This window comes from Eschrichtius robustus, chromosome 10 (genome assembly GCF_028021215.1).
Source record: "Eschrichtius robustus isolate mEscRob2 chromosome 10, mEscRob2.pri, whole genome shotgun sequence".
Lineage (NCBI taxonomy): Eukaryota > Metazoa > Chordata > Mammalia > Artiodactyla > Eschrichtiidae > Eschrichtius > Eschrichtius robustus.
The window spans coordinates 49,456,044-49,469,151 of NC_090833.1; the positions used below are offsets into that span (position 1 = coordinate 49,456,044).

The 13,108-nt window shown below is 42.8% G+C and overlaps 1 protein-coding gene across 5 annotated transcripts in view; it reads right to left on the reverse strand.

Annotated features, from left to right (window-relative positions):
* Positions 1-13,108, reverse strand: part of MAMDC2 (MAM domain containing 2) — a 168,409-nt gene that overhangs the window by 50,472 nt on the left and 104,829 nt on the right. For all 5 annotated transcript variants that reach the window (XM_068553429.1, XM_068553428.1, XM_068553430.1 and 2 more), the window contains 2 exons: positions 8,517-8,660; positions 5,431-5,696 (listed from right to left, as the gene is read on the reverse strand). In XM_068553429.1, coding sequence (XP_068409530.1) covers positions 5,431-5,696; positions 8,517-8,660 — 410 coding nt within the window. The remainder of the gene's footprint in view (positions 1-5,430; positions 5,697-8,516; positions 8,661-13,108) is intronic.

A 13,108-nucleotide genomic window follows, 5' to 3' on the forward strand; every position in this document is an offset into this window, starting at 1 on the left:
CTACCAAACATCTCCACCAGTGAAAATTCACACCGGGATTGGGATTAGGCCAGGTGTAGTCAAAATTCAAATACAAGGCTCCCAGCCAGGGAACAGGTGTGAAAAGGCAGCCATTTACTCTCGGTGAGTTGGGCCTTGACCACTCATACTTGACCGGCTTTAGGAATGGCGTGGTGAGGACGTGAAGCAGAGACAGGGAAGGGTCTTCCCCACAACAGTGACGCACATTCAGTGAGCTCTGAGTTTAGGCATTCATTGCTAGTAGAACGTGACCTTGGGTTAGTCTAACTTTGTATTCTAGAATGCCAAGAGCACTAAAAGGAGATACTTCACCTCCCTTACGGGAATGCTGTGAGAATTAAATAAAATAACATACGGTGCCTATGCCCCAAGGCATGTTGGGAGCCTCACTTTTTCCAGCTGCACAAGAACAGGCTTTCCCCAAGATTGGATGGAGACCTTGAGCACCCAAAGATACCTGCGGCAAAGGGCAGGCTTCAGACAGTCTATAGACCACGGTTCAAACCCCAGCTCTGCCACTTACCAGCCTTAGAAAGTCCACTCTTTCATTCTTTTACTTATTCCTTTTTCATTGTTATATTTTTATGGGAAAAGAGAAATGGACAGTGAACAAGTAGACAAACAAATCAGACAATTTCAGATTGGGGTAAATGCTATGCACAAAAGAAGGTAGGAAATATCATGGGGAATAACTTGGGGATGGGAAAAGCAGTTACAGACTGGGTGGTCAGGGAAGTTCCTTTCTAAGAGGAGACATTTGACTGGGACAGTAGAATGAGAACCGGGCTTGACATAGGATAGATGGGGGCAGGGCATTGCAGGCAGAGGGGACTGCAAGTGCAATGGCCCTGGTGAAGGAAAGGCCTTGGGACTCAGGGGACAGAGAGAAGGCCGGTGTGACTATGGGCACTGTGTGACTATGTGATCATGGGCAGAGTGAAGGGAGATGAAGTCAGCGAAGGAGGCGGGGACCAGATCGTGCATGGTCTCATAAGCCACAGGAGGGAATGGAGCTTTATTCTAAAGACAACAGGACAGTTTCATGCAGGAGAGTGGCCTGATCCTATTTCTGTTTCAAGACGATGATTCTGGTGGCTGCATGAGAGCGTAGAGAGAGCAAGGTGGAAGCAGAAAAACCAGATAGAAAGATACGAAGCAGTTTAGGTGGCTGGGGAGACACAAGTGGGCATATTCGAGATGTATTTTTGAGGTATAACTGTTAAGGATTTTGTCTGGAATTTGGGGGACAGTGGCAATGTGACAGCAAGAATAGGACTATTTTAACTTTTTGAAACTTCAGTTTCTTCAACGGTAAACTTATAAACGCGCAGCATGGTGAGTATAGTTTAACAACACTGTACTGTGTATTTGAAAGTTGCTCAGGGAGTAGATCTTAAAAGTGCTCATCACAAGAAACAAAATTTGTAACTGTGTGAGGTGACAGATGTTAAGTAAACATTGCGGTGATCATTTCACAGTATATACATATACCAAATCATTATGTTGTACATCTCAAACTAATATAATGTTATATGTCAATTATACCTCAATTAAGGAAAAAAACTAAGATTGCAAAGCCATTTCAGTAGTAGAGTGGAGATTTGAAGCCAGAGAGACTCTTGTGTCATTATCCCTAATCGCTGTGCTATCCTGTCTCCAAGACGATGCAGGAGAGGCCTAGGAGGCCCAGGGCACCCTAACCTATTCTGGGCAGTGAGCCAGAGGAGGGGTCTCTGTGGAAGGGATGTTCAAGCCGTGACTGAATTAACTAGAGTCTAGGCAGAGGAGATGCGTGCAAGGGCTCAAAGTGGGAGAGGGCAGTATGTTCCAGGAACTGAGTGCAATGGGATTAGAATGGAGGGAGTAAGCGGCCAAGCTGCGGAGGGGATCATGTCAGAGCATGAGAGCCTTTTCCCTCAGAGCAACGGGAAGCCAGGGGGTCACTGCACGGGAGGCTTCCTCATCATCACTCTGCCTCTGGGCAGAGCGCAGATCGGAGGTGGCAGGCGTGGACTGCAGGTGGGGTTGGCTCTTAATTCCAATTTTCAGAATCAGCTTAGAGAGCAACAGTTCTCATCTGAGAATTGCACGGCACCTCTGGGGCCATTTGGAAATGTGTGGAAATAATTTGGGTTGTTGCTGTCACTGCAGATGTCAAAACCCCAACCGTGTGAGGCATGGCCCCCCACAAAGACAGAACTGTCCTCTTCTAAATGCCAAGGGGACCCATACTGGGAAATCCTGCCATTGGCAAGGCACTGAAGGCTTCACTGGAGGAATATAAATGTTTTAAGCCATGACCATGTAAAAGCAATTGTATAGCTGAGAGAATTGAGAGGTGGAGCGGGCAAGCAAGGTGAGGGGAAATAGAGGGGTGAAAATGCACTCACTGTACATAGTGGGATGTCAAGGGACACTACCTAAAGTTTATGGAACCAAAAATAGATGGTTAGGTGTATTAAAGTTACAAAGGGAACCAAGAGAAAAGTTAAAAATATAACTAAAAATTGTGAGGAGGAGAGAGAAAAGAAAAGCAAATGGTGTAAATAAGCTAAATTTCTTATCTTTCATAGCAGGGAGTCAGCAGATACTGCTAAGGTTAATGAATCAAGAAATGAGGTGGAAATAGAATATTTAGAATTATAGAGGAAAGCATCAGAAAATCAGGAAAAAACCCTTTAGAAAAAGAAGTAGAACTGGAGTTTGAGTTCAGGGGTGGTTAAGGGAAACTGGCTTTTCATTTTATCCCTTCTCTGAGATACTGTTTGTATGTTTGTTTCCACCTGTATGTGTTACATAAGTCAGTGAACTTTAGTTTCCCGCCTTACTTAATGCTGCCTCTATGGATGTCAAATGGTTCTCTCACTCTCTGAGCTGGTTCTGTTTAGAAGGGACCCGCCAGAAACTACTGGCCACCTTCAGATACGTGTCCAGAGTTTTCTGGCATTGAACTGTACCTATCATCTCCTCACCTGCATTGGGGCCAAATCCCTGTATAGGCTATAAGAACTTCTCTGCCCCCACTGGGTCTAGATCCAGTTTTCCCGAAGTGGCTGGGGAGGATCTGTGTGGTTGCTGGGAGGGCTGGAAGTCAGCCAAAGAAGAAAGGGCAAATTCTCTGGGGCACCCTTATTTGCTGGGGGGCTTGCTCCCATTCCATGGAAGTCAGGTAAGAGCAGAGACTCACTCTGAGGAGCAGGCAGATTACTAACACCCATGTTTTGTGAGTAGCGGATGGCGGGGAGGGTTGGGGGCAGGGAGGGAGGGTTAAGCGTTGGGGAGAAGGGAGGAGTGGGGTGGGGGGAGGCATGAGCAGGAGTTAGGATCCAGCATGGCCTGAACCTTAACCCTCCGAGCACCAGCTCAGCTGGGCCTCTATTAATCACTATTTTTTATATGTCCAATTGGTAGAACTACTCCTCTAGTTTTCTATATAGCCCTTCTGTGAGACAGTGAGATTGTACTGTTGTTAGTTATTTTACGTATCTGTATCTTAATGTTCTATCATCTGTGATCTCATTCTCAGAAGTAGGATCTCATTCATCTTTATATGCCCTGCACTGAGCATATACCTAATAAATTATGGTTGAATTAAGGAATAAATAAATGAATGAATAAAGTCAAATAAATGAATGAAATGTTTATTATAGTCTCCTTTTTTAAAAACATTAGCAACAGAGGGTGTGGAGTACAACAAAAATTCTATTATTTTCTGGTGCATCCCTGATTATGTGGATCTGGTGTATCTCTGATTATGTGGGTCTGGTGCATGTTTGCTCTGTGTGTGTGTGTGTTGCCATAACTACTTGAGAGAGTTAAATAATTGGTAATGGGGAAAAAATGTAAGCCTTTGGGATCCCTAAGAGGTGCAGGGAAGGACTAAGAGATCAAAGAGGAAATGCAAAAATGCTGCAAATGTGAGATGACATTTATAGAAAGATAATCTCATTCAGGAAATGTTTGGAACTGGCTAGGAAATAGGCTTAAAAAACATAAGCCTAGGCTAGGAGTTGGAACTTGGCACCAGAAACATCAATTTGTTTCCTCTGTTGCTCAGGGGGATGAGCCAAATCGCTCAGTTTAGTCAGGTGACCAAAATATGATGGGATTAAGAAGGGGATACCTACAACAACCTATTTAGTCAGCATAAAAACAATACCATCAGTGCTTATAAGACTGTGATAAAACTTGTGTGCTTATATTCTGCTACGGGTATCATAAATTGGTTTGACCCTTTTAGAAATCAGTAAGTCAAGGAGGCTGCCATGTCATTATAATCATAATTTCTTCTTGCCTAGCAATGAAAAAGAACTTTGTAAATATTTTCAAAGATCTTTGATTAATCATTGTAAAGATTTAATCATGCTTCGGTGGGTATTCCAATGAACTAAGAGTAACCAAGCAACATTACGATGGGAATGGTGTACAAAATTTCTTTAACAGGAAGTTATAGACAAAGCTATGGTTCTGTCCAGATGGTTATAGCTAAGAGAAGTTTGGGCCATTAATGTTTATGAAGAAGGTTCTGCTGCTCTGCTAGGTATGTATCTTTCCCTGGGGAGCCTGGACTTTGGGTAGTTCCTAGTTAATGAACATGATCAACTGACCCATCCATTCTTCAGTGATATCTATTGAGCTCCCATTGTGTGAGGCATCTGTTTGCAGGAAGGGACCTTCTTTTAGCTTCTTTTTTGCACAGAGGGTACATGAGAGAGATCTTCTGACCAACTGACAAATGAAAGAAAATGGATTTTCCCATTCTAATTTCATCTGGGTTAGTTGACAGAATTTATTGCACCTGTAAAGCTTAAGTTTAAGTTTATGAGTTGTAAAATTCAGAAGATCACAGTTTTCTTTTGTATTTTCCCCACGAAAAGATCTCTTTGTTTTCTTATTGTTATCAAATACGCTGCTGATGGTTCCCTTCTTTAAATTCTCTCTGTCTGGGTTGGCTCTCATATTTTACTGAGTTTCCCCATCCTGTGTTCAGCTAGAGGTTTAGGTTGTTGACCTTAAAGCCTCAATGTAGAACCAGGCTCACTGATTTCACATTTTGAAAGTACTAGCATTCGTGTGTGTGTGTGTGTTCGTGTGCGTGTGCGTGTGAATTGTGGCTTCGAACTAAAGTATAGCTGTTGAACTTGGATTATTCACATATTCTCTGTCTTTGGACTATCCTCAAGGAATCTACGGACTAAACAAGCAAACTCCCTAGGTGACCATGACTCTGAGAGACAGAAAACTGAAAAGAACTGAAGGATATAACTTGCGCACGGCTGTGGTAGGGTGTGGGAGTGGGGCCCTCAACTTGAACAGAAGAAAAACAACGTATCACCAGTTGAAAATAATTAAACAGAAATTCACTAACCCAGTTTAGCAACTGAAAATTGCAGAAAGCTTCTACTGTACCTTGGTAGGCATGGGCTTCTTAAAGGTGATTTCAGCTTGCATCCAAACGCCCCTTGGGGACTCCAGCACAGACCAGATCTTGTCTTGAACCATGTGGTTCTCTTCAAAGATATAAACTGCTAGGGTGTCACTCATTTTTAAAAACCCATAGATGGCATAGTAAAAACGCAAACAATACTGCAAGTTTCCTGGCAGGGAGGGACCGTAGAGCCTTCCAATGTAGCCAGGCTGAGACGTAAACTTTGTGTTGGCCATCAAGAAATACCCTGCAAATAGGACAAAGCATTCAGTGCATCAGCAATGAAAAACCTAAATAATTCAGCCCAGATTATAAAGTGCGAAAATTTGGTTCAAGCAGTGGAGTTTGCCAACAGAGACTATTTCTATAGGCTTTAAATGATAGAAAGCATTTAAAATATCGCAAATATCTGTGTGATTCTATTGCTAATAAACCTTCTCCCTTTTTAAGTAAACCTGTACAGATTTCCAACTGCATATGTCCAGATTCTAGTCATCAATCAGGATTTATATTTCTTTTTTCTGGCCGTGCCGTGGCTTGCAGGATCTTAGTTCCCCGACCAGAGATTGAACCCCAGCCCTCAGCAGTAAAAACATGGAACCCTAATCACTGGACCGCCAGGGAATTCCTAGGATTTACACTTTTCATGAAACAAAACGGATGAAATCATCTTGGGGTTCCCCACTTTTTGGACAACCAACTGACAACTAGGCTGAGTAGTACTGAGTCATAGAGAACACAAGGCCCAGAGAAGATTTTCCTTCTTACCTCTGCAATGACCAGTGAAGGGGGAGAGGTTACAGGGCCTGGCAGTCCTTGGGGGGTGATGGGTGGGGGGTGGTTTGTGTATCTGAGCAGAGCTTACTCTCTTGTTCATATGTTAAACCTGATCCTAAAGAGCAGGTGTTTAATTAGACAGACCCTCCCAGGTGCTGAAGATCTGATCTTCCCCAATTTCTCCTAAATAACATGAAAAAATAAGATCAAGAACCTGCCCTCCCACAGGCTCCACCAACCCCATGGTAAACTTAAAATAGTTCACCATGTTAAATTACGTGTCCTATAAAGCTGGGGCAGAAAGAAAAAAAATAATACCTTACTCTTTTTCCTTTCCCTTTTTTGATCCTCCTTCATCAGTTTTCTTTTGGGTGCCTCAGTCTTTGCTATACAGTTTAGTTTTATTTAATCCGGGAAAAGCTTCTTTGGTTATTTCATGAGTGGTATTATGGACTGAATTATGTCCCCCAAAATTCATATGTTAAAGCTCTAACCCCCAATGTGACTGTATTTGGAGACGGGGCCTTTAAGGAGTCAATTAAGGTTAAATGAGGTTACAAGGGTGAAGCTTTAACTCCCATGAGACTGGTGTCATAAGAAGAAGAGACAGCAGAGATCTCTCTCTTTCTCTCTCTCTCTCCATGTGTACACACAGAGGAAAGGCCATGTGAAGACACAATGAGAAGGCACTTTGGAAAAGGCAGGAAGAGAGATCTCACCAGAAACCAACCCCAATGGTGCCTTGATTTGGGGACTTCTAGCCTCCAGAACTGTGAGAAAATAAATTTCTGTTGTTTAAGTCCCCCAGTCTATGGTATTTGTTATGGCAGCTCAAGCAGACTAACACAGGTGGCCAATACAACAGCCAGAACAATCTTTTTTTAAACCTAAATTTAATCCCTCTCTTCTCTACTTAAACCCTTTCAATGGCTTCTCATTTCCTTTGTAGTAAAATCCCAGTTGCTTACTCTGGCCTGCCGCGCCCAAGATCTTCCTCCCTCTCTACCTTCATTTTCCTTCACTCTTCTCCCCAGGTGCAGCCACTCTAATCTTCTAATGCCTGGGGGTATCCAGTTCTTTCCAAACTCAAAGCCCTCACAGATGCTGGTCCCTCTGCCTGGGCTGCTCCTGCTCCCACACATAAAAGCCACGCAGATAAACTCCCCACCCAAAATGTGGTTCCTTATTCTCTCTCAGAGGTCACTCTTCGCATCTCTCGGCACACTCCACAACTGGTAATCTTGAGCCTATTTGCATATATGTTTGTTTAGGGTTTCTCTTGCCTATTGAAATGACAGTCAGCCAGCAAGGGTGGGATACATACCTGATTTGTTCACTATTGTATCCCCCAGGGGTTAGGCTGGCCAGGGTCAGAATAGGTTTTTATTCTGTAATTCTACAAGTTAGCCAACCCCTAAGCAAAGAATACAAAATTACAAGTATGAAATTGCAAGGGCCCCGCGTCAGTGAGGGGCCCTGAAACAAGCTTCATCAGCTTTCTGTTAAGTCACCCCCATGCCCAGTATATAAATAATTGTTGAATAAATGAATTAGATACTAACCCCTTGAGAATAAGCTCTTTCCACCAGTCTCTACTGGAGTGGGCTTCACAAGGGCTCCCTTTACCGAGATAGGTAATCCTTACATAAGGGGAGCTCAAACTGATTTCTAAGAGCTCCTTGTAGGTCCATCCAAAATTTCCCAACAGCTGTGATAGCTTTCATGCCCCACTATATATTATTTATTGCAATAAAACACACATAACATAAAATTTACCATTTTAACCATTTTAAAGCGTACAATTCAGTGGCATTTAGTACTTTCACAATGCTGCACTGCCACCACTATCTACTTCCAGAATATTTTCATCACCTCAAAAGGAAACTCTATACCCATTAAACAGTCACTCCCCATCCCCCCTCCCCAGCTCCTGGCAACCACTAATCTGCTTTCTGTTTCTATGGCTTTGCCTCTTCTGGATGCTTCATATAATTGGAATCTAATAGCTTTTTAAAGGTACTTCTCCATCTAAAGTGAAGAGCAAGATAACTTCCAAAGGTTTGACTATTTAATTAACCGGTAAATACTTCTGCTAGCACAGCAACTTGAATTCCAGTTTTGAAAAATGGCCAGACACAAGGTTACCTATTGTCTTTGCTTCTTCACAGCTGCTCCCACACCCACCTCCCTTTTTCAAGCTGGTGTCCTGGTGAGAACGGCTGGCGAATGGAGATGAATAGTACCCACTCCCAACCCTCAACATGACATCCCACACAACAGACTGATTTACCTAAGCCTGAAGTGTGGTCTCCCGCCCGATACATGTTTGGTTTTACTTTCACTCGGGTCCAGCCTGGACCTTCTTTGTCTTGGTAAAAGTTGCAGAGATCTTCCTCAAAATTGCAGCTTGCTTCTACGGCACTAAAAGGACGCTCTGAGCAAAGGAGAATCAAAGTTAAAGTGAGCCAAACCCAAGGATCTCAAAGGACTACATTAACTGATTGACAAATATGTACACATTTGTACCAGGGGAGCTCAGAGAAGTAACACACAACAAAAATATTTTTACCCTAGTGGCATGCTGACAGGTTAGCATCAAATCCACATTTCAGCATGACAGGACAATTGTTCTTTTCCTCCCTAAAGGGATGGAAAGAAGGAGCTCTGTTCACATTCTCTACAAAAATGAAGTACCAGACTTCAAAAGAAATTTCCTTTCTTGATGTAAAGACTGAGAGCATTTATTCACATACTCTTCACAATTTAAAATTCATTCATACGAAATTAAAAAGAAAGAGAAAAACTGAGGATTTTATAGAATTCTTAATTTCTTTCTGACAGATATTTTAGAAATAATATTTTCTAGAAATAATTTTCCTTTGTTGATCAATCTCTGTGTCAGAAGCACAGCCACTGTCTATTTATAATGGACATTAGTAGTAGGAGCTGATCTGCTGGAAGAGAATCATTACTCAGTATAAATCACACTGCTCAAACAGTCACCAATTCTGTCACCCGTTCTGCTATTTTTTTGCCTTTTGCTGAGTTCCGGTGTCACTTATTCTGGTCTATAAACATCACCTCAACCCAGATTGCCTGGAGGAAAGGGAACATAAAAGATTTCTGCTCTTTCAAGAATGATGTGGTCCTAGCAACAAGTAATTGTAAACCTCACTGTTCAGATTGCCCTCTGTGTCCAGAGGAGATGTGACTGCAGCGGTTTGGGACACATTCAGTGCAGCCAAGTGTAATCTTGTTCTGCACACTGACATACACTGGTCTAACCTTTTAGGGCCAGAGACAGCACTGTTTTGAATAAGCGGAAAATCATCTCTAGAGAAACACCTGAGTTCTAGGTGCGGGGATCTGATGAAACAGAAAGCTGTTTAGGGACAAAGACCCTATTTGTCAATTTTCAAAGTAAGAAAACATTCCAGTGGGCTAAGGAGCTGGCCCGGATAAAGAAGATGAAAGACACATGACAACCAAATGCTACAAGGGGTCCAAGATTCCATCTTGGTCCAGAAAAACAAATACCTATAGAAGACTTTATTGGCGCAATTGGTGAAATTAGTATATGGACTATAGGTTAATTGATAATATTGTATCAGTGTTAAGTTTCCTGAACTTTATAATTATTTCATAGCATGTTGGAGGATGTCTTTGGTTTTAGAAAATACCCATTGAAGTATTTAGTGGTGAAGGGACATAATATCTGCAACCTACTCTTAAATGGTTGATAAAACAAACGTGGCAAAATGTTAAACGTTTGTAGGTCTGGGTAAAGAGCATACGGGAGTTCTTTATCATATTCTTGCAAATTTTGTCTGAGTTTAAAATGATACTGAAGAGTTTTAAAATGCTAAATTAAAAAGAAAAGTGACTAGCACCACATTACAAAGAGAGAACAGGAAGAAAACGTTCCTAGCAAGTGTACAAGGAGAGGCCCCTGATGAGCCAGATAGGAGGCAAGGAAGAGAATTCTCAGTGCTCTGAGACAGGTGGGTTAACCCACACACTGCTCTGTCTGACTCTGTCGGCATCAAGGTGACTCTTTAAGCTGCGAAGATAAAGTCATGAAGATATTCATTTGAAAATGAATATGATGTCATACAAACAAGGATCCTTTGACATCCCCCCATGGAGATTTGAGCCCATGGGAAACCCCACTATGGTCTCCAGTCTTGGTCACCCCTCTGCCACCTGGTAATGAAAAAGCAGGTGGAAATTCAGATCTACAGATGGCCATCTAGCTCAGAAAATGGTGTGGCACTCCCAAAAGCCATGCATAAAGAGAACGGAAGGTCAGTGAAATTATTCATCAGGAATACATCCTAAGGAATATACACCTGGGCATCCACAAGAAAACCATAACCCGTTTCCTCGGTGTGTGGGAGGGGGTGAGAGGTGGTATTAAAACTTGAAAGTAAGCAAGGCTCTGTTGTCTCCATAGTGACAAACTGAGTCACACAGAGAAGATTTTTCTGAGGATGCAATTATATTCTTTTGCTAAACACTTAGTCTGAGCAATGGATTTTTCTGGGGTCCTAAGAAGGTCTGATAAAAAGAAAACCTCAAAAGCATAACTCAAAGCCTAAATCTTTTTCACCCAGAATGCTTCTTCTAGCATGAGATAGTATCTAATTACTGAAGATGAGGCCAGAGGGCCTATGTGTTAGCTTAAAATGAGCTCCCCAAAGATCTGGGGTGAATGAAGAGCCTTTGCTTCAGGCTTGTTTCAGAAGCATGAGTCAAGTGGCAATCACAATTATATTTGGGGAGTGTTAATGACATATTTGAAGCATAGGGAGGAATCAGAGGCAATTGGAAGTCCCTGAGCATCAGCTGATCATCCCTGCCCCATCCAAAAAAAGAAATAAAGTCTCTCTGAGCATCATAACGTACGATTTAGTTTATTACTTGATTTCTGACATTTGAACTTTTTAGAATCAGGAGGCTCTGAAGATAAACTAAGCAGGTAGAGGGTGTTGCAGTTTGAGAAGAATGGTTGGGAGCATTTCTCATCTTTTCCTCTGCTTCATAGAGTTCATGGAGATGAACTCAGTATCAGTCCTCGAGATCTAAGAGGCTTATCAGCCCCTGTAGTGCTAGAGAGACTTCGGGTGTGGTGCTCTTTAGGCTGCTAAACTTGCACAGTAGTTCTTATTTTAGCACAAGCCAGTCCAAAAGCAAGCTGGGACAGCTCAAGGCTGGCGAGGGAAGAGGGTGAGTGGGAACTAGCAGCAGACTGAGGAATCGTGATGGAGCAGGACTGGGCCACTGCTCAGGCCGTGGAGATCTTTGAGGGCCTCTGAGCTAAGGAAGACTCTGACACCTTCGGCTGTAACCTAGGCAACAACTGGAGCCAGGTTTCCAATTAGACAAGAGGTCTGGGCAGCGTGTTGTTGATCAATGGTCAATATTGGGACTTAGGCCCAGGTAGACATCCTTTCAGATGTATATCCATGAGTGTCAGGATCCTCCCAGACCCTGGCCTGGGTGTGGGGCAAACCCAAGCCCAGAGAGGAAGTTAGGTCTCCATATGGCAGAGCCTGGAACGCTCAGTTTGGGAGTTGGGCGTTAAGGCAGGATTCCTAGAAGTGAATGGAATCAGCTGTTAGGCATTCAAGGACTTACAGACTAAGAGGAGAGCTTATTCCTATGATCTAGATTCTAGGCCAAATGTGGCAGTAGATGGGGAGTTTGTGGGTGGAAAAGGCTTGGAAAGGGAAGTGTGGTAACTCAAGTTGGGGGGAATGGGGTGAGGTCTCACTGTCCTCTGGAAGCATTCTGGGGGAATATTTGGGGGGGGGGTGGCGCGGTGACAAGCCACTGGTGCTTAATACCTGCAACTCTGAGATGGGTCTCAGGTCTGGGAAACTGGATTAACTGTAAGAGCAACCAGATGGTGGGAACAAGATGCTTCATATGTTGAAATAATTCCTGTCTCAGCCTACTAGGGAGATGAAGGAAGAAACCGCCAGATCCAGCTGGGAAAAGCAGAGACAACAAGTCTGAAGCTAACCAAGATAAAGAAAAAAATGTTGGCACCTGTTTCGAAACAGAAGGCCATAAACTATTTGTGAAATGCAAGAGGAAGTATGAAAACCAGAGGGTTCAGCTTCTGAGACTCAGAATCTGGCCCACAGCTGCTTAATGAAGGGCATAAAGCAGGCTCCAGCTTACATATTCATCAAAGCAGTGCCCTTTGCTTGTTCTCTTTGGTTTCAATCTGACCCCCTGTTCTCTAGAGGAATGGATGGGAATATTTTGAAAATTAAATAAATAATATTAGGTCTCATGACTAAGCATTTTCTGTGTGCCATACTCTGCTAAGGCTGTCACAGACATTATAAACTCATCATTCACCCAGACAACTCTATGAAACAAATTCTTCCATCCCTGTCCCATAAAGGTGGAAACAGAGTCTCAGAGAGGTTAATTAACAAAGGTTACACAGCTTGTAAATGGCAGAGTAGGGATGTGAGTCCAAAAGGCTGGCTCTCAAGCATAACACTTTGATCATGTAATTAAACCATTTTAAAGCAAAGTTGGTATGTTGGGAAGTTCTGAAGACCAATACAGAAACTTGGTTAACTTTATATAAGAATGTGAATCCCCTGTGGTCCTTATGGAGGGAGGGTCTGGGCTGGATTTTACAGACTGAAGGGTCACCAACTCTCTTAATAAGCGGTCCTTATTTTGCTGGAATCTTTCTTTTCTTTTCACCAGTCAGTAGGAAAGAGCTCACATATATTCTATATATTTTTAAAGGGGAGAACGTTTCTAAACATTCCTTCTAAGGTGGCCCAGTAGATTCTATCACCTTCCAGCTGCTGCTTCACCCCACCTGCTACCCAGTAGAGATGCTGAATAAATACC